The 26,395-nt window shown below is 42.4% G+C and overlaps 2 protein-coding genes across 6 annotated transcripts; one reads left to right on the top strand and one right to left on the bottom strand.

Annotated features, from left to right (window-relative positions):
- Positions 1-2,520: 2,520 nt before the first annotated feature.
- Positions 2,521-16,497, bottom strand: LOC311273820 (serine/threonine-protein kinase PAK 2-like). 4 transcript variants are annotated; one of them, XM_084381067.1, is made up of 15 exons: positions 16,247-16,497; positions 10,705-10,898; positions 10,517-10,623; positions 9,101-9,248; positions 8,992-9,008; positions 8,773-8,886; positions 8,413-8,536; positions 8,251-8,314; positions 8,074-8,122; positions 7,149-7,261; positions 6,945-7,062; positions 5,900-5,999; positions 5,617-5,813; positions 5,348-5,485; positions 2,521-5,196 (listed from the first exon to the last, which is right to left on the bottom strand). In XM_084381067.1, the coding sequence occupies exons 2-15, from the start codon at positions 10,880-10,882 to the stop codon at positions 5,110-5,112; spliced, it is 1,554 nt and encodes a 517-aa protein (XP_084237193.1). In that variant the 5' UTR covers positions 10,883-10,898; positions 16,247-16,497; the 3' UTR covers positions 2,521-5,109. The 4 variants fall into 4 exon arrangements, with proteins under 4 accessions (XP_084237193.1, XP_084237194.1, XP_084237196.1 ...); XM_084381068.1 differs by lacking the exon at positions 16,247-16,497 and adding an exon at positions 14,100-14,212; XM_084381070.1 differs by lacking the exon at positions 16,247-16,497 and adding an exon at positions 12,701-12,973.
- Positions 16,498-17,066: 569 nt separating this feature from the next.
- On the top strand, positions 17,067-26,133 carry LOC311274514 (helicase-like transcription factor). Of its 2 annotated transcripts, none has more exons than XM_084382243.1 (25): positions 17,067-17,179; positions 17,880-18,082; positions 18,173-18,339; positions 18,502-18,647; positions 18,795-18,886; positions 19,222-19,293; positions 19,729-19,920; positions 20,169-20,243; positions 20,411-20,471; positions 20,588-20,645; positions 20,893-20,957; positions 21,282-21,329; positions 21,436-21,546; positions 21,645-21,736; positions 21,874-22,023; positions 22,165-22,297; positions 22,410-22,545; positions 23,216-23,395; positions 23,525-23,640; positions 24,053-24,234; positions 24,333-24,455; positions 24,729-24,841; positions 24,931-25,111; positions 25,437-25,517; positions 25,732-26,133. In XM_084382243.1, the coding sequence occupies exons 2-25, from the start codon at positions 17,885-17,887 to the stop codon at positions 25,873-25,875; spliced, it is 2,916 nt and encodes a 971-aa protein (XP_084238369.1). In that variant the 5' UTR covers positions 17,067-17,179; positions 17,880-17,884; the 3' UTR covers positions 25,876-26,133. The 2 variants fall into 2 exon arrangements, with proteins under 2 accessions (XP_084238369.1, XP_084238370.1); XM_084382244.1 differs by lacking the exon at positions 17,067-17,179 and adding an exon at positions 17,715-17,802.
- Positions 26,134-26,395: the final 262 nt, after the last annotated feature.

The following is a 26,395-nucleotide window of genomic DNA, read 5'->3' as shown; positions in this document are numbered from 1 at the left end:
CTTTGGAGTCAGTCCAGATTTCAGTTGATACCAGTGCATACATATATTGCCACTACAATACAGAGTAACACTTTGGCTGGTCTTACAGGTGAGAGTGACAGTGGATCCTGGAGCAGATGTCACTACTGGAGGCTGAGTCACAGTCACCTGACCGCTGCATCCTGCACACAAAAACAAATCATTGATTTATCAGCAGAAATAAATGAGAGAAAAGGCAGCACATCATGTCTGAAATGTTGCTGAGTGAACCAACCTGTCAAACAGCAGCAGGCCAGCGTCCAGATGAGGATGGTGATGAGAGTCATGGTGCTTGTGCTTTCTGCTGTGTTGACTGACAGATCTGAGTCCTGCAGTGTTGAACTCACAGGACTATAAACCTTCTCAGTTCACTGGAGGATCAGCTGACCATGCAAAGCCTCCTCTCTATGGAAATCATTTGCTCTCAACACACTGAAGGCAACGTGGGACACAAATGCATTCCTCATTTTGTGTTATTTCCCGACTGCTTAAAAATGTACAGCACTAATCTATGTCACAGAGTGTGCTTTAGATTCTGTTTTGACACTTTTATCTTAGTGAACAAGACTGGATGCATAATTGAACATCTGGAGCTGCAAAAAGGGAACAAACTGACTATGAGGGACATGGAAATCTAAGTTTCAGTTCTCCTTTGACTGACGATGAGCTACCATAAGTTCCTGTAAGTTGTGGTTGTGCTTTGGGTGACTGGGCTATTTTCAGGTGAGCAGTGGTGCGTATCAGAATCTCTTGCAAAGGGTCACAGCTGCAACTACTTTGAGGGAGGTTTTTGTACGGCTCTATATCACTGTGTGCGGAGGCCTGTATAAGCTCCCATGCAGTAGTAATCTCCTGCATCATCTGCCTGGAATCCACCGATTGTTAGAGTGAACACAGGTTCAGATCCACTGCTGATGAAATGACTCCGTGTACCAGACTGACGGCTACTTATTTTGTAAAACAGCAGTTTGGGAGTCTGTCCAGGTTTCTGCAGGTACCAGCTGAGATCATCATCGACTCCTGTACTGGCTGTGCAGTTCAGAGAGATCGTCTCTCCCACACCAACAGACTTTGACGCAGGAGACTGAATCACAGTTGGACTGGCTGTTGATCCTGCAGAAAATAAATGACATTTCCAATGTAAAAATGCAACTACAACTCTGCATCAGTTATAGAAAGGTCAGCGCAATTATCTCACCCTGAATGTGGGCTGCCAGTATCAGCAGGAATACCAGTGACATCTTCAATATGGATGTGTGTGTTTGTGTGTGAGAAAATGATAAAATTGTGGCTTACTCTGCACAAGACTTGGTGCCTTTAAAAACATGTGATGTGGGAGGAAGCACAACAGATATTCAAATTATAATGTCTTATTCCTGTGAGAGTTGTGTGTGCATTTTGGCCGCGTAAAGACGAATGCTGCTCTCTTGTGGCAAAACAGGAAAATGTCACTTCATGGACGAGATGATGAGCCTCTAAGGGCACAGACATGTACATTCCCACCATCTCTCTTTTATAGGGGAAAGACTATTGGTAGTTGTATTTCTTTGCGATGGTTTTGTATATTTATGGTTGTTTCACATCTCTTTGTGGCCGATATGCTTCAGTTTGTTGTGTTTTTGCATCTCCGTCATTGTTTTGTCTCTCTTTGAAGTCACCTTGAGATTGTATTGGATCTCTTTGAGGGCGTTTTATGTCTTTTCTGTGTTTTGTTTGGATCTTTGAAGTCTTTTGCATCTCCCTTGTTCTGCATCACTTTGTAGTTGTTTTGAGCTTCTTTGAAGTTGTCTGCATCTCTTGGTGGTTATTTTGTCTAATTGTGGTCTGTTTCTGCTTGTTTTTCATCTTTTTGTGGTCGTTTTGAATCTCATTTTGTCTATTTTAAGTTGTTTAACATCACTTTGGTGCCATTTTGCATCATTTTGTAGCGATTTTGCATCTGTGTCATTGTTTTTGTGTCTCTGAAGTCACTTTGAAATTGTTTTATATCGCTTTGAAATTGTTTTATATCTCTTTGAAGCTGTTTTTATATCTCTTTGGTGTCATTTTGAGTCTCTTTGAAGTCATGTTTTGTGTCTCAGCTGTCGTTTTGCATCTCTTTGAAGTTGTTTTGAGTCTCTTTGTGCTTTTTTTATGTCTCCTGATGGTTGTTTTTGTCACCCTGAAATTGTTTTGCATCTCTTCAAAGTAGTTTTTTGTCTCTTCATGGTCATTTTGGATCGTCAGATTCATTTTGCCTCTAAGTTGTCTTGTGTTTCTTTATGTCATTTTGTCTGTGTGTGTAATCATTTTCTTGGAAGTCGTCTTGCATCTCTTAGGTTATTTTGTTTCTTTGTCTTCTGCTTGTGGTTATTTTTCAACTCTTGTAGTCATTTTGAATTCATTTTAATTTGCTTTGTGGTCTCTGACTATTTTCTGTCTCTTTGAAGTTGTTTGACATTGTCATTTTTAGCTTTGTAGCTGGCTTTCACCCCTCACGCCCTTTAATAAACCAGACACAAGCCTATTTAGGTCCACGTTTAATAATAATTTACAAACTGTATGGATTGTATTCAACACCAGAAGTTGTGGGTTTCATGATGAACATAACACATTCATTTTAAAGTCTGCAATAACTCATATTACATGTAAAACTGGAATGTGTGTTCTGGTCAAAAGCCACACAACTGTGTCTTCCGGCCTGTTAATATTATATGCAAGTACTCAGTGTTTGTGTCAACCTGTTGAGTACCATACGTTTTAAAAAGGCACATTTAATAAGCATTTTTAAATGCTTTCCAGTGATTGTCTAAACTTATAGAAAAAATAGGTGTAAACCAATCACATGTGGTACTCCAAGCAGGTTAAAACAAACAATAATTCCCAAATACTGCTTGACTCAGGTCTGGCTTGAGTGTCTCAGGCTTATCGATACATTTTATGGTTTGAGTCCATAAACGCAAAGTTCAGGGAACTGAGGATGAATTGGTTCACAATGACAAGTTGAAAACACATATTTGTCTTCTGTTTTGTTAGTTACAAATATAAAACAATGATATACATACTTTTTCAAAGCTGTTAAAAAATACAGGACATCACCAATACATAATATACAAAACAAAATGCGAAGTCTTCCTCCAGTTCGACACATACAGACAGACGATTTCAAACAGTATTTGTGCTGCACTCGCACCAACACGCTGACAGTAAGGCAAAAGGCACAGCTAAAGACAAACAGAAGAAGAAACATCATAGTAATAGAAATGTGACTTTTTTCTTTTCCGATCAGTGTTCAGATGGGTTTGCATAGTTTGCATAGCATAGTTTGATAGCAGAAGTCTGACTCATTTTAAAGGTGCAATTTGTTAGATTTTTTGTCTATAACTTTCAAAAATTAAAGAGTTTTGATGTTATTTATTGTGTCTCAGACATATCTACTGAAGTTAGCGTGCTCACCAGCTAGACGCAGGCCTGAAAAACCTATTTTCTCACTCCTGTGCTAGTGTTAACACCAACATGGCAGCTGCATGGCTAACTGAGCTAACAAGCTAACAGTAACTACAATCGTGGATGTATAAACAGAATGTAGTTAGCAGCATTTAGGAGCTATACTCATATAGGCTGCCCTAGTATGAATTTAACAGGAGGCCAAATTTTTACATATTGCACCTTTAATGATAGTGTGTTTTGGTGCCTGGTAATACCCCAAACTGCCAGCAGGGGCTGAAACTCTCAACTTACAAAACCTTGACACTCTACTACTATTTAAAAAAAAAAGTTTCATGGACAAAAACAAACTCGAATCCCATTCCTTTGACTGGAATGGTTTTAATTTTCAGTGAGATACAGGGTCAAACAAGGACACTTGTATGGCTTTTTCCCCCGAACAAAGATCATACTGTCCAATGCTGGGCCACAGTACAGCACAGTATTGGCACATTTTAGTTTTCCATGCCAGTTTCACAACTTTTTGGACCCTGACACATGTGTAACCATCGCAACAACGACCAGTAAACAATTGCAAAGGTCACAGTCTCTCCACACACCAAAGCGATAATCCTCTTGATCGTCATCTCTCATTTCTCATCACCTATATTCCTTATTCACAATACATCCTAAAGCTGAAAGCACCTCGTAACTGGACAAGTTAAAAGAAGAAACTGAACATTGAGCTGTGTCTGTCCACACTTTAAGACCTGATGTTTTTGTCCAACAGCAGTTCACAGAGAAATTCGGCGCTAAAACTAGCTCCTTAGTCCGTAACGGATTAAGAGAAGGAAGTTCCCAACCTCTGGCCGATGGACTGGGTCTTGGGTTGTTCAGTACGGGGGCCGCGAAAACCCAGCAGGAACTAAGAGATTTTATGTACTGCATTGTGTTTTGTTATGTATTTTCCTGGAAATGGTGACCTACATACATATCACAAGGCAGATAATTTACCTTTAACATCAAATGTTGCAAAACTGATTTTATTTACGTAACAGTGTAAGTATGACAATGAAAACATTTTGCTGTTCATGTCACGTATGGGTCACACACGCCCACCTCCTGGGCTGCCAGAAAAATTATAGCCCATGTCTGGTCCATGTTTTCAAAAAGGTTGGGAACCCCTGGTCTAGAGCAATAAACCAATCACTGCAGAGATATAAATTCAATTAATTTATTAAATATGATGTCATCAGTGGCAACATTAGGAGTTCCTCTTTTATTCAGTAAAGGCTGCATTCAGCAGCTTTGTGAACAGGTAACTCCTACAGGTGAGATGAGATCATTTGTTTTTTATGGCTTTTGGTGTGTGAAGAGTCTTGAACCTTTGCAACAGTGATCACACATTCCTGATAATGCATACTGTAGCAACCAGTGTCAACATCAACAACACACACGTGCTCTGGCTGCAAGAAATAGAAAAACACATCATGGCTGTGTGCAGCTTTAGAACAAGGCACAAAGGAGATACATCTGGCATCAGTACAGAAACACTGGAAAGAGTGGAGAGGCATTTTGTGAATCTTTGAGAAGGTCGCTGATGGTCGTCATACGTAGACCAGCAGATGATGATGGCTGGTCTGGCTGTCAATGGCATTAGCACTTATAGTCTTTAGAGACTGGGATTTAGCGGTTGCTCCTCATGGCGTCCTTGGCTGCCAGGATGAGCGGGGTGAGGCTGGACAGAGGCTTGGCCACCTTCAAGAATGGATGCTACAGAGAGACAGAGTGAAAGAGGAGTGAAAACATGGACATCAGTTATCTTAATATCTTTATGTGTTGGACTGTTGGTCACACACACAAAAGTATAACTGAGTATTGAAAGCAGCCCTAATGTTCGGTATGAGTGTGTGGCCTCTTCTACCTGCAGCAGTTCTCTGCCTGATCCTCGTTTCTCCACGTCCATCTCCAGACAGCGGGACAGGAAGGCTCTGAAGACAGGGGACAGCTTCTCTGGACTCTGCAGCTCAGGAGTCCCATTGGTGGCGATTAAATACAATGCCTACGACGAGCACAACAGCATGGTGAGAAAAGCAGTGTAAAATAATCCTGAAGCATTTTAATTTCATTCTGTTTTCTTTCCGTATCACCACGCGGAAGATTTATTACAAACATCAAAATCCACACACTCACCCTGAGAGGGTTCTCGTTGAGATACGGAGGCTCTCCCTCCACCATCTCTATCGCCATGATCCCCAGAGACCAAATGTCCACTTTGGGTCCGTAGGCTTTCCTGGTCACCACCTCTGGAGCCATCCAGTACGGGGTCCCCACCATGGTGCTGCGTTTGCTCTGCTCTGGAGTGATCTGGGCGCAGAAGCCGAAGTCAGCTGCAGAGAGAGAAAGAAATGTCTGTTAAGATCAATTTGTTCACGGCCACGTTCATGCGTTCATCTTCGCCGGTGCTTTCTCTTACTAAGTTTGACAGATCCGTCCATCCCCAGCAATACGTTGTCACTCTTGATGTCTCTGTGGATGACCTGGTTGGCATGAAGAAACTCCAGAGCCTGGAGGACCTGGACGCAGAGAGGGAGAAAGGTGAGGATCCACAAAAGTTAAAGCATTGTACAAACAAGAATTACTAACGATATGTCCTGTTAAATACAAAAAATGAAAGGTACTCTAGTAGCACTCTGGAACAATTCAGACTTCAGTCTAGCAAATTGGAGACCCGCTCACGTTATATGAAACACATTCCTGACAATCGTCTCACACTACTCTAATGACCTACAGATGGCAGTAAAGCACAAATAAACACATCAACGTTGCATCAAAGGCAGAGAAGACAAAGAAGAACGCAAACTAATAATTGAATGTAAACAACGCAGGCTTCAAAATGTAATAAAGTTGATGCATTCAACGTGTTTGTTAGATCTAAAGGATACATGCAATATGTTTTTTGGTAAGTAACTCAGAATTAATGCAAATCTGACGTGCTGTAACAGCTATCAAGGTTTGGTTTCTAACTGCAGAAATCGTAAATGTTTATAGCCACAAAACGTTTGCAAAGCTGCCTTCTTCCTGTTGACACGACAAAACGGTATCTTTCAACAACATTTCATAAATGAACATCTCTCCTCCTGTGGTATGTGTGCACATGTCTCTGCTGTGTCCTGACAAATCCTAGCAGGGTAGGGCACCTCTGGAGCGCTCCTAAGCATTGAAAAGACTAATTTCCTAACCAAGTTCAGAGAGTTTACAAAGTGATTTCACTTCTATAACTCGAAGTAGGAGAAAAAAATATGTCCCTGAAAGTGTTTGGCCTGTAAAGCTTCTTTTCTATCTCTGACAAATTGATAGGTAAGTGGTTTATGTGTCACATTGCAGTACAAATAGGTTTCATTGTTCTATAAAATGACAAAGGAAGTTTTGAGCCGTTCATTTGATACATGTGACCTTGATTGTGTGACGCAGGTGCTTTGACAGGTTTTGTAAGTTCGGCTGCCTGAAAAGAATCCTACCTCCCTGCAGACGGCGGCGATCTGAGCTTCGTCCATGCACGTCTCCGTCACGACATCGGTTAGGGAGCCACCAGCCAGGTACTCCATCACCACGAAAAGCTCGTCTCCTACGAGGAAACTGGAAATACACATGCGCACAGTCAAATCACAGTTGGTGCTATGCGTGTTTACTGTGCGTGTTTGTCAGTGCGGTGACGGCGTTACCTATCTACGAAGTTGACAATGTTGGGGTTCTTCAGCTCCTTCATGACCAGGATCTCGTTGATGATCAGCTCCTTCTTTGGCTGCTTCTGCAAGTTGATCTGTTTGATGGCCACCTGCAGAAAACACAACATCCTGTAAATCAAGTACCACCAATACACGCAATGTACAGAAACTAACTAACCTTCAGTGCTACTTGTCAATACTGTAAGCATACTTTGAACTCGTTTTTTCCGAAGATTTAAGTTGCCAAGAGAAATCACAGATAAATCAGGTTTTGTTAAATATAACTCTATTAAGACTTCTTCTCCAAAACTGTAGTTATTCTTCTATGCAACTATCGTGCTAAAAGGCTCACCTTAAAATGTTGTAATTACGGTAATATAACACGATCACCACTTCAACCTACCGACCAACTTCTTCCAGTTACTTTTATAGCAAAAAAAGGAAACTTACAGTCCAGCTGTGGGTTTAAATATTGTTTATAATATGTTTGAACAAAACAGATTGCAAAAGTAAATTGTTCCATTACTCAAAGTAGGGAAGCAACACACCCGCGTGACTGCATGCCACAGGATATCCTTCTCTGCAGCACCGCACTTTACTGTAATGTCAATGTATTAAAACTAAGAATGTTAAGTTTTTCTAACTTAAAAAAAATCTGCTTTTAAGAAGAATTGTTGATCTATTACGACATGAACAAAATAATAAAGAATAAACAGAACCTTATAGTTAGTTATCTGTTGTTTTTAGTTGAAAAGAAATCAATTATGCCAAGAAAAAGAACGATACATTCACAGGAGGTAAAAATGTTTAAATCACAGGTACTCCTTCAGCCCTTCTACTAATAATTGGGATTTTTTTAAGCTCAGTCCAACCTTCACATCACAATGAGGGGAAACCAGGATGACTGTTGAAGTAACCTTACCTCTTGACCCGTGGAAACATCTATGGCTGTGTAAACTGTGCCTGAGGCCCTGAAAGTTAGAAACAAAAATGGTGGAGGTGAAATAAATTGATTTTCCATGTTTGTTTTTCCGACTATTAAAACTATTGGCACAGCAACCGGCTAAACAGACTCCTGTTGCCCTGAATTCTGACTCACCCCTGGCCGATCTTCTCATAGCGAGTGTATTTCTTCTTAGGATCTCCAATACTGACAATAGTTCCTAGGAGACATAGAAAAAAATTGTTAAGTCAGCTCAACTGGAGCCTAAAATAGCTGTGGTTCTGCCTGCGATGTGTAATTTCCGATGTTTAGACATACTGAGTTTGTCCATGATCTCCTCATCGGTCATCTTGCCTCCCTTCTTCTTCTGTCTGTCGGCTGCCTTAGAGGCGGCATCTCCCTCTGGAGCTGGGATTGGGTCTATCACCGACCTCGTGTACACCTGACACAGAACAGGAAAAGAAAAATTGAGCAATACTGACTTTGGGTGATCTTGCCCTTATTGCTTTTGGCAGCTTGTGAGTTTTGGCAGTTTATTCACTTACTTTGATGTAAAAAAAGACTAAAATCAACTCTATACAACTGATTCCATGTTCTTAATTTTGTAAATATTGTTCAACATATATAAATCCTGCATTTTCAAGTATTCAAAAACACAACCGTGTTACGTTGACTCACTGATTTTGTGTGTTCTGGCCGCGGTGCCACGATTGGAGGCGGTGTATCGTCATCATCATCGTCGTCTCCACCCTTGCCACCTGTTGTCGAGGTCGCTGTACCCTGCTTGCCTGACTGCAACAGCAAACACACGCAGATTAAACAGAATCTCAGTCAGAAATCGACAAATGTGTTCAATGTTATGCTATTAAAGCAGAAGTGATGGATGGAAGTACTCACCGACTGTGAGTCTTTATCTGTAAGAGATAAAGTATAAGGACAGAGGAGTGAGCGTGTGCAGTTGCAACATCACATTTTTCATTATCTGTTGAGCAAAAGAAAAACTGACCTGAGGCGGAAAGACTGAGGTATTTCTGTTTTCCACTGGTGGAGTCGTAGAACTTGAGGATGTCGAGGACGGCCTGAGGATTCTGCTTCTGTTCTGATTTGCTGATGTTGGAGGTTTGAAGGAGACGGGCCCACTGCTCCGGCATGCCCTGGAACAAACAAACACACACATACACAGTGAGAAACACACACAAAACTCGACCCATGAAACAAAAGAAGATACTGTGAATGCACCAAAACGACACAGGTGGAGCTCCTCTAGCCAAGTCTTAAGTGTTAACTGCAGTGGTTGGGTTTATTTTCTTTTTCAGAGATCCTTTATTGATGTGTTTGGGGCAAGAGGGTTCACTCTGGAGAGATTTGAGGAACCAGACTTTGTAACAATCTGAATTTCTATCTTATCTCTCCTATCTTTTTTTTTTGTTGTTGTTATCAAAAACCTAATCGTATCAGGGATTTGGAGATAAGTGACACCCCTTTTAAAATACGTATGCCTACTGGACATAAAAAAATACATAAAAAAGTAAAGCTGCATGTGTGAATTTGTTTTCTGAATCACTTACATAAGCTCATGTTGCCTTCACTGGATTCACTAATACAACTGTAATAATCTCTTGGCACAACTAGAGCTGCAAATATATTGGTTGTTAGTTACTCAAAAGTTATCTGAAGTCTGTTGCAACAGCTTTGCCTACGTTCAAACTTAGCCAAGTTAAAGCACAAGTGCTTATTAAGTTGAGATTTTACACGTCACCAAATTAAAACAAGTTGCTGGACACAAAGTAGATCTCTGTTAAGAGTGAAGAACGAAAGAGGAATGTTTCAGGCCAAACACGTTAGACTTGATGATCAAATAGCGTCAGCTATTGATCATCAAGCACAAACTGATGTCATGCCAAACTGTATTATTAGTACTTACTCTCAAACACGTTTCTCTAATTTAGTTTAACACATAAGTTTCCTGGTATACCGGTTCTTTCTTGGATCTATGTCGCAGCTTGTGATGCTACACTGACTGCATCATTCTTTTGATTAGACCGAGCACTAGATGTTTCCTAGCAGCATTAAGGTGTAAAACTATAATAATATTTTGGAGTCCCTTTGGTAAATACACTTTGCTTGCTTGCTGTAGTTAGATGAGTATTCTGATATGATTTTTATTTCTGTACGGTAAATGAGTGAAACTTTGGAAAGAGCCAGGCTAGCTGTTTCCCTCCGTTTCTAGTCTCTATGCTAAGCTAAATGAATGGTGGCTTGTACATTTATGGCCGTCCAAGCATATTTGGCGACCCATTTTAGCATTTTATACGACGACATCCACAAGTTTTGCTTGAAATTATTCTTTATCTGTCTGTAGTCTGTAAAATGTCCCATATCTGAACGAGCACACTGCACAGCTTTAAGGTCAGATACTCACAGTGAACTCTCCAGTGACAGCATCAAAGCCCACATGGATGGTGTGTTCGAAGTCAGATGGTGAGGAGATCTCAGGCCTGTCCTTGTCCCGGTCCTTCTTCCTGCCTCCTGCAGGTAAAGGTCAAGGGGTCAATGCGCTGATCAACCCCTGCAATGTATGTCTTTTGTGTCAAACTTGATACCTCTCACCTTTCTCTGAGGCAAACATTGAGATGATCTTGTTTCTGGACTTCCTCTCCTCCGGTACAGACGGCAGTGGCCGAGAGCTGTGATTGGCTGACTGTGAGTCCTTTGGTCCTCCTCCTTGGCTGCTCATCCTGACAGGGGGGGCGGGGGGCTTGTCCTCACACACTCCGCTGTCACACATCTACACACACGTACACCTGCACGGACGAGAAGAGGTGACAATGGCGCACAAGAAGCACAGTAAGTCCGTTGCATGCTCAATCACTCGTTCCCTTCTTCCTGTTTTTTTTTTTTAGTTCTCACAATGCTAGCAAAAGCTTTGAGCTAAAAATGCTCCTGAGAAAAGGGTTCAGATCAAGCCTACCTTATGAAAAGACAGAAACAACACAACAACAAACCAAGAAAAACTCACGCAGAGTTAACTAGTCCATCCATGCCACGATCTGGGGATCGGCACGGAGTTTTGGAGCGAAGGGAACAGAGAGTGTGAACAGGAAGCAGCGCTGAACGGGCAAAGTGACGTGTTGAGTCTCGTTCAGTGTTACAAATTAATGAGGAAGGAAAGGAGGCAGAGAGACACAGAGAGAGAGACACAGAGAGACACAGAGAGAGAGAGCGAGAGAGAGAGAGAGAATGGTATTGTAACAGTGACAGTGTTCAGTTAAAGGGAGAGGAGTGAAGAAGTCTGGGTAAAAAACCTCAGAATCGTGATAGAGACAACAGTCAAGTACTGTACTCAGTAAGTGCAGGAGAAGCTTATAAAACACAATGATTGTTTCACATTAAACAATGGCTTCTTTACTATCTGCTAAGCTTCTGCCCAGCAGCAGCTACTGTCCCCTCATTGTTCAGATGTCTTTGGGGTTGTTAGCCAAGGGGACACTTTAGCCCTCTAGACTCTGGGGGAGTGTGGAGATGTTGCAGTTATTAGTTCAATGGTGTTCACAAACGACATTGCTGACATTGGCAGGTTAAGCGAGCCCAAACATTTACATTACACTGAGCCACATGTAAAGACAGTGTGAAATCCATTGTGCCTGTTATTGTGGCTTCTTCTGATGTTGATACCAGGTCTGAACAGGGCCTTAGTTATTGATGAATCAGTATGAATAACCTAATAATGTCACACAACATATCAATCACAGCATAGTACTTGTGTGCTTTCACTTAACTTGGATTTTAAGTGTAGCATTTTCACATGTATGTATTGGTTCTTGATTTGACTACTTCTTCCTCACTCTCTGTGTTATCCATTACCCTAATATGGTGAAAACTGCCATTGTAGACACACGCGCACACACACAGACACACACAAATGCACGCTCAACCACAAAAGCACCTCTTTCAGTCTTGCAGAGCAAGCAGTTCGATCCACTCTTGAGCTGCAGCCTGCTTTTTTTGGTGACATCACAGACAGGAAACAGGAAGCAAACAAAGGTTTCCTCACTTCCTGCGTCTGACCGCTGATGACACAGCTCGTATTAAACCGGGATAACAGACGTGGCTCAGGTTGATATGTCTGTGTGACCTCCTTTTCACACATGAAGCTTGCATCTGCAAGAGCTCAGCTGGTCTGACTCAGCCGTGACACGAAACACCGCAAAATCAATGAAATTAGGCTCCACCTGGGAAGATATCTTGCCACACACACTTTCCTTAATGCTTCAAACAACACACACAACACTGGGCCTTTGGGGTTATCGAAAAAAGCCATTTTACACAAGCTGATGTGTTCCATGTTATAACCAAGACTCCAGGCTACAAGTTAAAGACACATCAGCACTAACTCGACTCAAGGCTATATTTTCATCTCCCTGCATATTTTCCGAAGCGATCCCAGCAATCACTGCTACTGACAAGTACTTAAACACCATAATGAAAATACAACCACACAAGCCAGTCCACCTACATTGAATGAGACACTCCTCTAACGCTCTTTACGCCCCCAAACGTCTTTTCACTCCCTTCGCCTCCTCCACAGAAGCTGCTAAGTACTCACCTGTTTGTGCCTCTTCTGCGTCTTACAGAAGACCAGGTAAACAATGAAAAACTGTTGTATTCCCAGCAAGCGCATGCAGCTCCTTCTCTGGCGCTCATCTGCCGACTTAGCTCTCACTGTTTCCTTACTCTTCTTTCCTTCTTTTCAGGCTTCTCTGGGCAGGTCTTAGCAGGCTGCCTCATTCCTCAGCGATCTGGGATGGGACAAGTGTATTCTTGCCCCGACAGGATAAAATTAGCCCCAGTGGTCCAGCCTTAATGTGCATTTTCGAAGTCAGTGTGTGTGTGTGTGTGTGTGTGTGTGTGTGTGTGTGTTGGACTGAATGTTGGGTGCTGGCTGGCCAGGCAGAGACAAGTTGTCTCTCAGTAGGAATTTCATAGCTGCAGGGCTGCAGGGGTTGGGCGTGCTCTCCTGTTCATCCCTGTCTCTCTCTCTCTCTCTCACACACACACACACACACACAGACACACACACAGACACACACACAGACACACACACACACACACACACACAAGGCTCCTCCTCTTGCACGCCCCATCTCACACACACATTCCCTGCTCTAAAACACACACTCCCCTTGCCAACAGGGGCTCCATTGTGAGCTCTTGAACATCTTTTATGTAGCTCGGAGCCAAGCTTGCTGAGCGCAGCAGAGAAAAGTTTTGAGGGGAGCAGGCAGGTGCACATCAGCCCTGGAGGCTACACTCTTCAGTGTTCTGTATAAATTAACACTCCCTATTACTGCCAAAATGGTTTTATTGAATCAACAGACAGTGCTAACCCTGACCCAGTCATTCAGCAAGAAGAAACCTCAAAGCTAGTTACAGAAAGAGGTCACTAGATATATCTGAGAGGTCACAAGAGTAATAGAGAGTCAGATATATATTCATTTTACATAGACTTGCGTTCATTTTTTCACTTTTTTGGATAGTTTTACCCTTTTAAGCCAAAGCCAAAGTGTACACATTGGCCCAAACACACTTTTCCCATAGACTTATACCATTTTTACAGACTAATTAGTGTGTAAATGTTGGACTTTTTAAACGTTTATACCCACTAAAAAGTAGTTGATTGTCTCCTTTCACGTTGCCAGTAGACAAGTTTGCCTTTCTGTTGTATTTTTTTCCTGTGTGTGACATTTGTCGTCACAAAAACGGCAGAAAGACGAGTCCGTAGAACGCAGCCGATCAGACTCCATCCAGAAGATGTTAAAACTTGTTTTAAAAAGTCTTAACTGACAGCCTTCTGACATAAGACACACTGTTTTTACCGGAGCTGATGATGGAAGTTGCTAAGGAGTGAGACATCCCGCTTCTTTCTCATCTCTGTTGAGAGCTGCACATGCACATGATACTAACAAGGCTAGTGTGGCGACAAGGAGGCCGTAAACGACGTTTACCTTCTTAATATCTTGTCCTCTAGTCTGTCTTTCAAACTCAGTGCTGATGGAAGGATGTCCGAGCGCTGCTTGAACAGAGACGGATGAAAAAGTATGAACAAGCCAGCGGCCTTAACTTAATTGAAACAATAAACACAGTAATAAGGGCGTTTATGAAAGTGAAACCACAACATGTCTTGCTTAAAAAGTCACTCAAATAATTCTCAATTCTCAATGACTTTAATGTTACTCCACATATCAATGTATTGAGTAATCAGCTGTATTAATGTGGATATGTTCCCTTTGCAACTGCAGGCTGTGCTTTCCCTTCAAATCCTTGTCTCCACGCTTAATTTATCCCCTCCAACCCTGCGTGCTTGCTCACCACACACACTATTTTACATCCAGACGGCGTCCACATAGATCTCCCGTCTGTTCTCAATCCACAGACCTCTCTTTTCTCACCATCGCTGTGCCTCGGAGCCTGTCACATCCCTCTGCCCGTTATAGTCTCTATTCCTCATTCTCCTCTCTCTCGCTGCTTCTGAACACTTTCTATTCCCTGTGGCTGACCGCCATCAGGGGAAGCCCACTTCCTCATCCTGGAACTCCCCGAGCACCAGAGGGTCAGAGGACCCAACCGGCCAACCAGAGCGCAGCAAACACAGCCGCCGAGCTGTTTACAGGAAGTGGACAGCAAGCCTTTTGTATTCGGCTTCTATAAAAGGAAATTCTGCGGAGGACTTCCTGGAAGGAGTGATGAAGCTGACACACACATTCACACACACTCTAGCCCCTTTCATTCACTTCCACATAAACATACAGGTATAAAAGCACACAAATATGTACTATAAGTACACACACACACACACACACAGTCACTACCTTCTACAGTCACTGATTATAGGTCTGCTAGTGAGTGAGGCGTAAACACACTGCCCAGCTGCACACCCACACTGAACACCTTATCCTGTTATTCAAACAGCTGCCTCACGCCTGTGTCAACATTTGGACGAATCAAATCACCAACCTGGCAACCTGAAGGCCCAGGCTGCTGTCAAAACTTGACTCTCCAGCTTGGACCACGTACAAAACTAGCCTCAGCTCTCACAGTTGAAGTCTGTTGGCTTCAGGGTCTAGCAGTGTATGAATGACTGGTTCAGTGTACCTGCAGGATTACAGGCTGGACTGTCACAGCCTATATCGATGCATTTGCATGCATGCTGATGGTCGAAATTTTAGAAATCAGGAGGCCATAACTCCAAACTCCCCCTGAAAAAACCCAAATTATCACCTCCAAATGAAATTAAGGTACATTTTTTAGGATAACGATACTTTTCTGACCGCTTCTAAACGTTTCTGCTCACTGCTTCTCTTAGCTGAAGAAGACTATGAACTAAGAAGTTGTACAATATGTTTAGACTCGGGCCTTTTAGGCTATATGGCGATAGATAGGGACAGGGATACCAAATATCTCCATATCAATACTGCGACAATATTATAGGGAAGATTACTGGTACTTTTACAACATATAAACACTGATATTTCTGATAAATACACATCAGTGGTGTGTGTTTAATGGCCGAAGTGGGTAAAGACGAGTAGAAGGGATCACTTTACTGTATTACAGCCTTTAAAACACAAAATCTCATATGATATATCGTCTCGCATCACAATAATGATATAATATCGACATATTACCCACCACTAGTTCATAAACAGGTGTGTACTGCAGCTACACATACAATACACTGTATCCATGTTGTACTTTGCTGCACAGAAAACACTGTGACTTTAAAATGACATTTTATTATGAAAGTGCTACTCTGATATTTAAAGGCCTCTCCACTGGCTGTTGTTACAGATGTTTTGTATTAACATCACATGTTATTACAATACTACAGTGTCCCTGTAGGCTGTCATTACTTTGGGTTAAATTAAAAAGGAGGGCAAACCATAGATCCCACTAACACTAGGATGTGGATCTCTGGCCTGGTGTACTTTTATTTTTATCCCCTCAAGAGACCAGAAAGAAGAGTCTCCACAACAATTACGCAGGGAGATGTCCCTCAGTCTGAGTGCCAAGGAAACGTTAGTCAGCTATTATCAAATAAGCAACTTTTTATGTTAACACTGGCTGTGTTGAATGAGTAAATCTTAAAACTCACCGGTTGCTGTCAACCGCAAAAGTATCAAGCTCACTCCGGGCAAACTCTCCCGAAACTCCGCCCCGTCTCGGCTGATGTCCTCTCCGGTCACAGCCCAGATTCAGCGCCGAGATTTGTCAGACTTCCCCGGGGAGATGGAACAAAAAGATATCGTCTTTTTATCGTACACTCTTCATTCCTCTTCACTTTCCCCCCCAATGTACTCTCAGCCTGGCTCTCCTTGCTCGGCCCGGGCGGGGAGGAGCTGGCGGAGAGGAAGCGGAACGTCGTAGTCGAATCGGAACCTCGCGGCTTCCGTAGCGCTCATTGGGCGAAACGCACGGCGCGCACAATGCAAGTGGCGAAAAAAAGGGCTGAAGCAGCCTGCGTGCGCTGCGTTGAGCTGTGAAGTTACACGCACGCAACACAGGAAACAAAGGAGCTTTGATTTCAGATTTAAATATATTCTTATAGTAATATTTCTTATAGTCAGTAATAGAGGCTTCAACAAATTATTATTATTATTATTATTATTATTATTATTTAGTATTTTATTTTTTTTCTTGTTGTTTTCTTGATTGACATATTCCGATTGCTTATTATTCAAAATCCAAAGATATTCATCAGCTGCATATTTTATTGAGATAAAAGTATAAACAAAAATACAATATTCATCTAAAACCAAGCCAAATATTAAGCTGTAAAATGAGTATTACATTACACATACAATACAAATGATACTTAAGTACATTTAATGTCTGATACTTTCAGACTTTTACTCAGGCAGTACTTTAACATGATATGTTTACTTTTATTTTGGAGGCTACTACCGGAAGTTGTATTATAACTGTCACTTGATGCTTCGAGATTTAAAAACATTAGCAACAGAAACGGAGCTGAGGCACCAAATTACGGTCCTCTTTTGAAAAGTCGACAACCACCGAGGAGAAGGAGGTAAGACGTTGTTTATAAGAGATAAATTACACACTCTGTAATTGTTTATATGTACATTTATAGTAGAAATAGCCCACGACCAGCTAACAGCCTCAAACCCCTATTAACCCAAACGTTAGGTTAGCTAGCTTCCAAGTAGCGTTAATGTTAATGTAGTTTTCTTTATGTTATATTAACTAGCTAACATTAGCCGACCTTATCTGAGCGGTTATGCACCACAGTTGTGACTGAATAGCTCATAAGCCTGTAGGGAAACACATGTAAGGCATTTGGCCAGCTTGCTTTGCTGTTCAACAACATTTTGTTCCAGTGTAGGGATAAATTCATGCTAGTTTCTGCATGTAAACCTCATACTATGTGTCTAATGTGAAGAAGTATGCACCAGCTTCTTCAACTTTTCCTACAGTCTGCCCACCCAAAGGTTAGGTGGTCATGGCTTGTGTCATCAGCTGATGCTGCTCTATCTTAAAGCATCCTCATGTGACTTTTTGACCTTAAAATAACATAAAATCATGTTGATGGTTCAGTGTCTTGTATTAGGATGAATGGTGTCTCTGTCTCAGCCACTCCGCCCCAACATCACTTGTTTCTGCACTATTCAGTGAGAGGGTAGGATCACAGTGGTACGTACATGTTTACTTCAACATACCTATGACCTTCTGTCTGCCTGTTTGTGGATGTGTTTCTGTGTGTGCTCCAGGTGCCATGTTTTCCGGCAGGTGGAGGTTCGGTTCGGACAGGTCCGGCGAGGTGGACCTCTTCACAGACCCCCATGAGAACACTACAGAGACTCTCTTACAGCTCCTCAGAGCTGCGGTATCTCAGGAGCCGGAGGCCGATGGCAGCGTGCTCTTTGGCCACCTAAGAGGCACCGTGGTCGGCCTTAGATATTACACAGGGGTGGTGAGGATCAATCAGAGTCACTGATGAAAATGTATTTACCACCTAGTGGAGGTTGACCAAACCTTAAACTCATCTGTGTTTCACTCGTAGGTAAATCGAGGGGAAATGGTCGGTTTAGTGCGACAGCCCCAGAATCAACATGACAGGAATGCCGTGATGGTCGCCAACATTTATGGCAACCAAGTAGGTCACATCAAGCGGGAGCTGGCAGCAGCTATGGCCTATGTTATGGACAACAATTTGGCTAAAGTAGAGGGGTGAGTAGATTGTCAGACAGACGGACAGAAATGGCTGCTATTGACAGCTAAAAATGAATATCTGTTTATCGTTCAGTGGTTTTAAGATGATATCTAAGCTCAAGTCCATCATGATTACAGTGGGAAGAAAACAGTGTGTGATTTTGTGCGGATACTTTTCAGGGTGGTGCCCTCGGGGACAAACAACTCGTTCACCATGCCAGTGATGTTGTCATTCTGGGGCAAAGAAGAGAGCAAAGCAACTGTGAATGAATTCATGGCACGTCGAGGATTTAAACTGAACACAGGTGGAAGCGGAGGTACAACAGGTACAAACACACTCAACCGTCTGAATCTCACTTTCCTCCTGATGTAAAAGCGCTCATATTTATCCGTGTAGCTCACATTGTTGCATTAAAAACAGTCAGTTTTCAGTCACAGTCACTGTTTATTTGTGTGTATGTGTTTGATTTCAGGTGCAACTCAGAAAACCTATAATAGTATGAATCAAGGTGTCCTTGCATTGCTGTCAAAAAAAGGCTCAACAATCCCACTGACTGCACAGGAGGTAATATACTAATGATGCACTTACATGGATTCAGGCAAACGGTAGACAGCAAACTGGATTTCGGTTTAGTGGACAGTAAAATTGGGTAACAGCACTGCCAGTTAAAATATTTACAGTCAGCTGAATGTATAAACACATCATTGTTAGTTAACTGCAGCTTTCAAAATCCTGTTATTGTTTAGACTTTTTAGTGCATAAAGAATTCATTGTTGTTTTTATGCTGAAATTATGTGGGATGACTTTACATTTGCAGTTTTATTCCAAACATTGTGAAACAGACTTGCGTAAAGCATGAGCCAGCAGTTTTTTTTACACACATCGTCTTCTCTTTTCAGCTGAGAAATTCATTTGACAACCTTTTTGAAGGCTTAATGGAGAGTAAAGATGGAGAGAAAGAAGCAGCCAAGGTATTTATTTGATCTGTCTGCATTGTGTGTATCTCTTTGTGGTCAGCATTTGGGTCATTAACGAATGATTGCATGATGTTTCTTATCGTTTTTAACCACGGATTCTTTATTATGTCCAGTTAATTGAAAACAGTGCCCAAAAGTCTGTTTTAAAAGAATGAAACTGTCTCAGCTAAGACTCCTTGCTGCTGGTCGTTTGTAATGCTGCTAAGGCTTAATCTAAAATTGGGCACATTGAAGGTGACTGTGGATAATAGCATCAGCTGAATGTCTGTGACATAATTGAAACAAACTATGCATGTCTTCTTCGTTCCTCCCTTCTCTTTCTTGCTCAGTTTTTGGAGAGACTGCTTCTCACCTCTTAGTCTGAAAGTTGCTGTGCATTTCTATCAGAGTGCAGCTTTAATGTGAACATGCAGCCCTTTTTCTCTGCAGGCCGTTGGTACTCCTCTCCTGCCTCACCAGAAGCAGGCGCTGTCCTGGATGTGTGCTCGAGAAAACAAATCGGGGCTGCCACCCTTCTGGGAGAAGAGAGGCGAGCTTTACTATAACAGCCTCACCTGTTTCTCTGCCAAAGAAATACCAGAGAGAGTTCGTGGGGGGATACTGGCAGATGACATGGGACTGGTGAGTAACACACACACCCACTTTCTAAATGTGTTCCTTTTATGTGATGTAATATCATTACAGTTAAAAAGAGGTTAATTGGTGGATTACAAGTTGATTTGTACATTAGCCCGTGATGTGATTTGGTCAGATTATCTCCAATTAAATGAAGAAAAGATGAAACGACATTTACCACAATAACGGTATTCACACTGCTGCGATCTAAGCTGACCTAATTCAACGCTAAAGCCCCTGTTCGTGTTTCCCAGGGAAAAACTCTGACAACCATTGCTCTGATCCTCACCAACTTTCACCAAGGAAAGCCTCTTCCCGTGGAGAAATGTGTAAGTGTAGCTGTTTGTTATTTTTTCTGTTTTAGATGTGATGATTGGGCTTTGAGAGTCTAGAAATATTTGGTTATGGTACCTTGAAGTGCTTGAATTTTCTGTACTAACCATGTCTTAGTGTCTTGCGTTCAACCATTATAAATCGTTTGTTTACATGTGTGCAGGAGGAGCAGGCCTCGCCCACCAAAGCCAAAACTAAATCACAGATGGCCTCCAAACTGGAAGGTATTCACAACTTCCCATAAGTTAACTGCCGTTGTTTGTTTTTTTTCTGCCTCATGCCTCAGTCTTCCTTTATTTTTCTTTGTGCCTGTGTGTGTGATGTTGCATCTTTGTTTCAGGAAGCACCAGTGCAGGAGCGAGTGATACAGCAGCAGCTGGTTCTCTACGCTCAGACCTGTAAGTGTTATTTGAAAAAAAAAAATGCAAAAGAATCGCATCTGAACTTATTTCCATTAATTTTCCCATCAGTCTTTCTATACAAGTGCACTCCTGATCTGTAAAATGTAACAATGATTGAGGCCATTGAGTGGTATTATTAATTTAGCTCCCTTCATCGCTTTTTGTATTTTGTCTCTCTGAATTTCTTCACTGGAATCAGTTAAGTTTCTTCTTACTTGGGCTGATATTGTCCTGTGTGGGTCAGTCGTCAGGTGGAGGTGATATCTGATGATTCAGATGTAGTGGAGATTGTGGACAAGCCAGATAAAAGTAAGTAAGAACCAATTCTCATCTCCATGTTTTAGTTTAGTTGATTTATTTGACATGGACACAACAGTAACATTGGTGCTGCAATATACAACCATGCACAAGCACCAGATGTACAAGTTAGTTATAGAGAGATGATAATTTGCAACATTAGTCCACAGGAGGCTTTTTCAAAGAGTAAAGAAAAGAAACAAAAAAGGACATCGGATGTGTCATCTCTATGTATATCACCTTTTAACTGTTAAATGTCTGTACCTGCTGTTTGCATCTTTTGTCTTGTTCCGCAGATTTTGTGGTTTATGTTTTACCTGACTTCTCCATTTGCAGGTACGAGCAAAGGAAAGATGAAAGCCACCAAGCGAAAGCCCAGTAAAGGTGCAAGACCAGTAATCTTCTTGTATTTGTGCACTGTAATATGTGTATCTTGAAGGCACTATTGTTTTTTTAACATTTTGTTTGAATCATTATTCTTCCTGTGTAGAGGCCCCAGTATTGCTGGAGGATCTGGACTTTGCTGCAGCACTGGGTGGCTCAGCGACAGATGCAGGCCCAAAAAAGAAGAAAACTGCCAAGAAAGCCACTCCAACAATCAGTGAGTTTGAGTATATTTATACCTGCTGTTTTCACTTACTGTATTCATTTATGCTGTTGTGGTATTGGAGATGTTAATGCACTTTTTTGAATGCGCAGGTGTGGAATCCTCTATCATTGAAAGTGCAGAAGACTTATCAGCAAGAACGACTCTCATCATCGCCCCGCTGTCTGTGCTCAGCAACTGGCTGGTAGGAATACAACTAACACCGCAAAACACATGCACTGTCCTGCTAATTCGCTTGATGATACAGGTGGATAAAGTGAAAGCTCCTGGATTCAGCATGCGTCATGTTTTTCTCCTCTGTCCTTTTGTATGTGTGCACAGGACCAGTTTGAGCAGCATGTGCGCCCTGACGTGAAGCTAAATGTGTATCTGTATTACGGCTCAGCTCGCAACAGGAGCAAGAAGTTTCTGTCCTCTCAGGATGTCGTGATCACCACCTACAACGTCCTCAGTGCAGACTTTAGCTGCAAGGTGAGCCAATGTGTTCAAATGGGAGACAAAGCTAATGTGGTGGTGCAGACTGTGCTGATCCACTGATCATTTAATGGACTGTATGTTTCATTCATGTCACTCTTCAGTTGAGAAATGTTAATATGTTCATTTCCCTTTCAGACTAAGAGTCCGCTCCATGGGATCAATTGGCTGAGGATTGTGCTGGATGAAGGACACATTATAAGAAACCCCAATGCGCAGATGAGTAAGGCTGTGCTCGAATTAAAAGCTCAGCGGCGCTGGATTTTGTCAGGTATTACTGAACCTTAACACACACATAGATAGTCCAACATATAAATAAACGAACATTCTTGGGCTCGAGGATTATAATCCACCATGAACAGACTGACTGTCCATCCCTCCAGGTACGCCAATCCAGAACAGTGTGAAGGACCTGTGGATGCTGCTGGCCTTCCTGCGTCTGAAGCCCTTCGATGTGAAAGAGTGGTGGAACAGAGTGATCCAGAGACCTGTTACTCTGGGAGACAGGGCCGGCGTGCAGTGAGTGCCCGCAGATATATCATGTTACACTGCTGCAGAGTAGTAATAATACAATAGAGGGCGCTATTTGCTGTAAGCGAACAGTGACGAGCAGATTTTTTTTGGGGGGGGGGGCAGATCCTTCAGGCTTCTGGCCATAGCTCTGCTCGCTCACCACCGTCCAAGCCTCGTCAAGGTTGATGGCGGTAATGTCTGATATTCACCTTACCAAAGTACCCCAGATGATGTTAGAGGTTGTTGAAGTTTATTGTGTGGTGATAACACCAGCATAACCATGACCTCAGGATGCTTTCTGTAACTCTTACTCTTGCCAATGTGACCATGTCCATGGCTGACATGCCCTCTGAGCTTCCACGGTCTTGGCCCTTTGGAGGCATCTTGGAGGTTATTTGAGAGGAACCGGAAAGAGGAAGGGGATTTCCAATGTGCTGACTGTGCTGCCTACACTTTTTTTCATTTTAGATGGTAGAATAGTCGATGTTAACACTTCAAGTTGTAACATTACTACTGAAGACATTCAAAAGTGTTCCTATGATTATGACTTGTTTGCTGTTTTAAAGGGCACCTGGATATGCTAATAAACACTCATCCTGAGCGAGGGTAGGATGAAATGTTGTAATTGTGGTCAACATGCAAGCATATGTCATACTACAATTGGCACTGTGCGCAGGAACCTTCAGACCCTGGTGAAGTGCATCACTCTGCGGCGGACCAAGACCAGTGAGGTGAATGGGCGCCCCCTGGTGTTCCTGCCTGAGAAGACAGTCTGTGTGGAGCAGGTCGAGCTGAGTCGGACGGAGAGAGAGGAGTACGAGCTGGCACGCAATGAGGGAAGAAACACCATCCGCAAGTATGTGTCATTGTTTACGAACATATGCATTGAATGAATCGACGACATGACGGAAATCATCAGTTACAAAAATAGTTAGTTGATGAGGCCATATTAACATAGTTGTCTTAACGGTTTGTGTGTGTGTAGGTACATGGCTGAAGGGACAGTCTTGAGGAATTACGCTGACGTGTTGGCCATCCTGATGAGGCTTCGACAGCACTGCTGCCACCCAGACCTGCTAGCAAAAACACTCTCAGACCTGGGTACAGTATAGCTTCTGAACCCTGGATCTGGTGGAAAAGGCAGAATACATTCACATACAACACATAATTTGTTGAAAATCACCTGTCACATGCTTGTCTTTGCTTAACAACTTTAGTTCTTCACTTCTTGCAGCTGATAAGAGAATACAAAGTTAAAATTGAGGCATATTTCTTATCAGCCCTGTTTAATGAGCATAGAAACTGTGAGGAGGTGAATATGTAATGCCAACCCAGCATGTATAATATGTGTAATCCCGGACTATAAACTCCTTGTCATGTCATTGTAAACCTTCAAATTTGACATCAGTGTCCTCAGTTGTGGCTACATCTTTGGCCTCTATACATGTTTCGGAAAGGTTTCTTTCCTCTGTCATCGTTTTAACGTTTAAATGTATTAATCTTTTGTCTATAGGTGCTGCAGCGACGCCTGCAGAACTGCGGGAGCGTCTCATAGAGAAGCTACGGTTGGTGTTGGCCAGCGGCTCTGATGAAGAGTGCTCTGTGTGTCTGGACTCAGTCAGTCTACCCGTCATCACACACTGCGCCCATGTTTACTGCCGGCCCTGCATTGCCCAGGTTATCAGCACCGAGCAGGTACATGTGTTACTCTCAGTGGATAATCTTTACCTCAGTTTCCCAAGGCTGCTGATCATTAACAGATCCATCTTTTCCTTTTGTGTCTCTGTGCGTAGGAAACGGCGCGCTGTCCTCTCTGTCGAAGTGAGATCAAGACCAGTGAGCTGGTGGAGTTTCCACAGGAGGAAGTGGAGGAAGAAAACACTCCAAACTCTGAGAAGTGGAGGACAAGCTCGAAGGTACACTGCATATTCTCTACTGAGGCTGCAGAACTGACAAAATAATGTGAAAACACTGTAGACTTCTAAAAAAAAAATGCAAACCGCCATTTTTCATAACTTGTTGCCCATTTAGTAGCTCTTCTGACACTGGTATTTTTTGCGACTGTCCCTAATTCTCGTCTCAGAATCATTCAAAAAGTCATTTTCAGCAGTGTGACAGCAATGGAAAATGGGTACTGTATGCTACCGCCTGATAGCCGTGTTGTTTCATGTTTGTTTTTGTCCCTGCAGGTGCAGGCTCTGATGGGAAACCTGCTCAGGCTGCGATGTGAAGATAGCAGCATCAAATGTTTGGTCGTCTCCCAGTTTACACGCTTCCTCACCATTCTGGAGACTCCACTGAGGTAATACACGCATTCAGAGTGGAGGTTAAGGCCTTTTCAGAGGTCTAGAGATCTGATAGCAGTGCAGTAATTGTCCTTCTCTTCACCAGAGAGCATGGTTTCAGTTTTGTGCGCTTGGATGGCACCATGAGCCAAAAGAAGAGGACTCGGGTCATCGAGGAGTTTCAGAGCACTGAGGCAGACAGTCCTGTCATCATGCTTCTGTCACTCAAAGCAGGAGGGGTGGGGCTTAACTTGACGGCCGCTTCACGTGTTTTCCTCATGGACCCTGTAAGTACTAGTTCAGGCCCTTCTGGGACTTTATTTATACACACAGCAGTAACAACAAAGCTGGAATGCACAGTGCATACTTGCCGCCACTGTTTACAGAAACGTATCGTTCATCTGTGTGAAAGCCCACACCGTTATCATTATCGTTATCATCGTAGTAATCTTTCTTGGTGTGGACAGCCATTAAACAAAGATCACCTCCTGATTTTAAGGCCATTATCTACACAATCTTGATCATAAAAAAATGAGATCACACAGAAAGAGATGCTGAATAACAAAGTGTTTCTGAATTGCATTTTCACTTGTAATGAACTGTGTGTTTTAGGCCTGGAATCCTGCTACTGAGGAGCAGTGTATTGACCGCTGCCACCGTTTGGGACAGAAGAGGAAAGTCGTCGTGACCAAGGTCAGCAAACTACAACACTGTTGTGTTTGTAGTGTTGTTAGGCGCTGCAGCGAAAGCTTAGTGCATTTTGTGTCTGTGGAAAGGCATTCAGGTTTCCTTAGCAAGTTCTATACTGTCCATTTTACTCCATACTTGCAGGTACGTGGGAGACATCACTGACTGGAACATTTTGCTTGTATCTGTATTTTCATTTTGTGTCTGTCTGTTGCTACAGTTCATTGTGAAAGACTCGGTAGAGGAGAAGATGGTGGCGATCCAGAGGGGGAAGCAGGACCTGGTGGAGAAGGCTTTTGGCTCCACGAACTCTGAGAGAAAAACGTCTCGCATTGATGACATCAAGGCTCTGATGGAGCTGTAGATGTCTCAGTTCAAGTTTTTGCACACATTGTTAATTTTGGTTCATATTTTGAAGTTAATATTTTTCTTTCATAGTTTATAATTATTGTTCTATTTGAATTCTACCTGTTTTTATTAACATTTGATAATAACTCATTTACAGGATGCACCACTAGGCAACCTTTTGATTTTGTTCATTTGTGATGGGCCTGTTTGTCTTGTTAAAGATAAAAGTATGTAAGAATTCTGCATAAAAATGTCGGAAAAAGACTAGACCTTTGTTATAGACTTGAAGTGAAGTGTGTGCTTTATCCCAAATGTTTCCAACAATGTTCAAACCCAGAGAAATCTACAAGTTTACTCAAAGTGACGTTCAGTTGGTCGCCCATTGCTACTTCCAGGATAAAGAAGTTGGCGAATGAGACCGAACTTAACACACATAAACGATACTTGTGCAAGTGTTTATTCACCCAAAACAGCCAGATTACTTTACTGTACATCAGCCGTAAGATGGCGAGCAACGGCCAACCCCCTCTCCTCTC

The sequence above is a fragment of the Pagrus pagrus genome (genome assembly GCF_965226575.1).
Source record: "Pagrus pagrus genome assembly, chromosome: 18".
In the NCBI taxonomy this organism is placed as follows: domain Eukaryota; kingdom Metazoa; phylum Chordata; class Actinopteri; order Spariformes; family Sparidae; genus Pagrus; species Pagrus pagrus.
The sequence above is the reverse complement of the archived record's forward strand: the minus strand, read 5'-3'. Positions and strand labels throughout refer to the sequence as shown.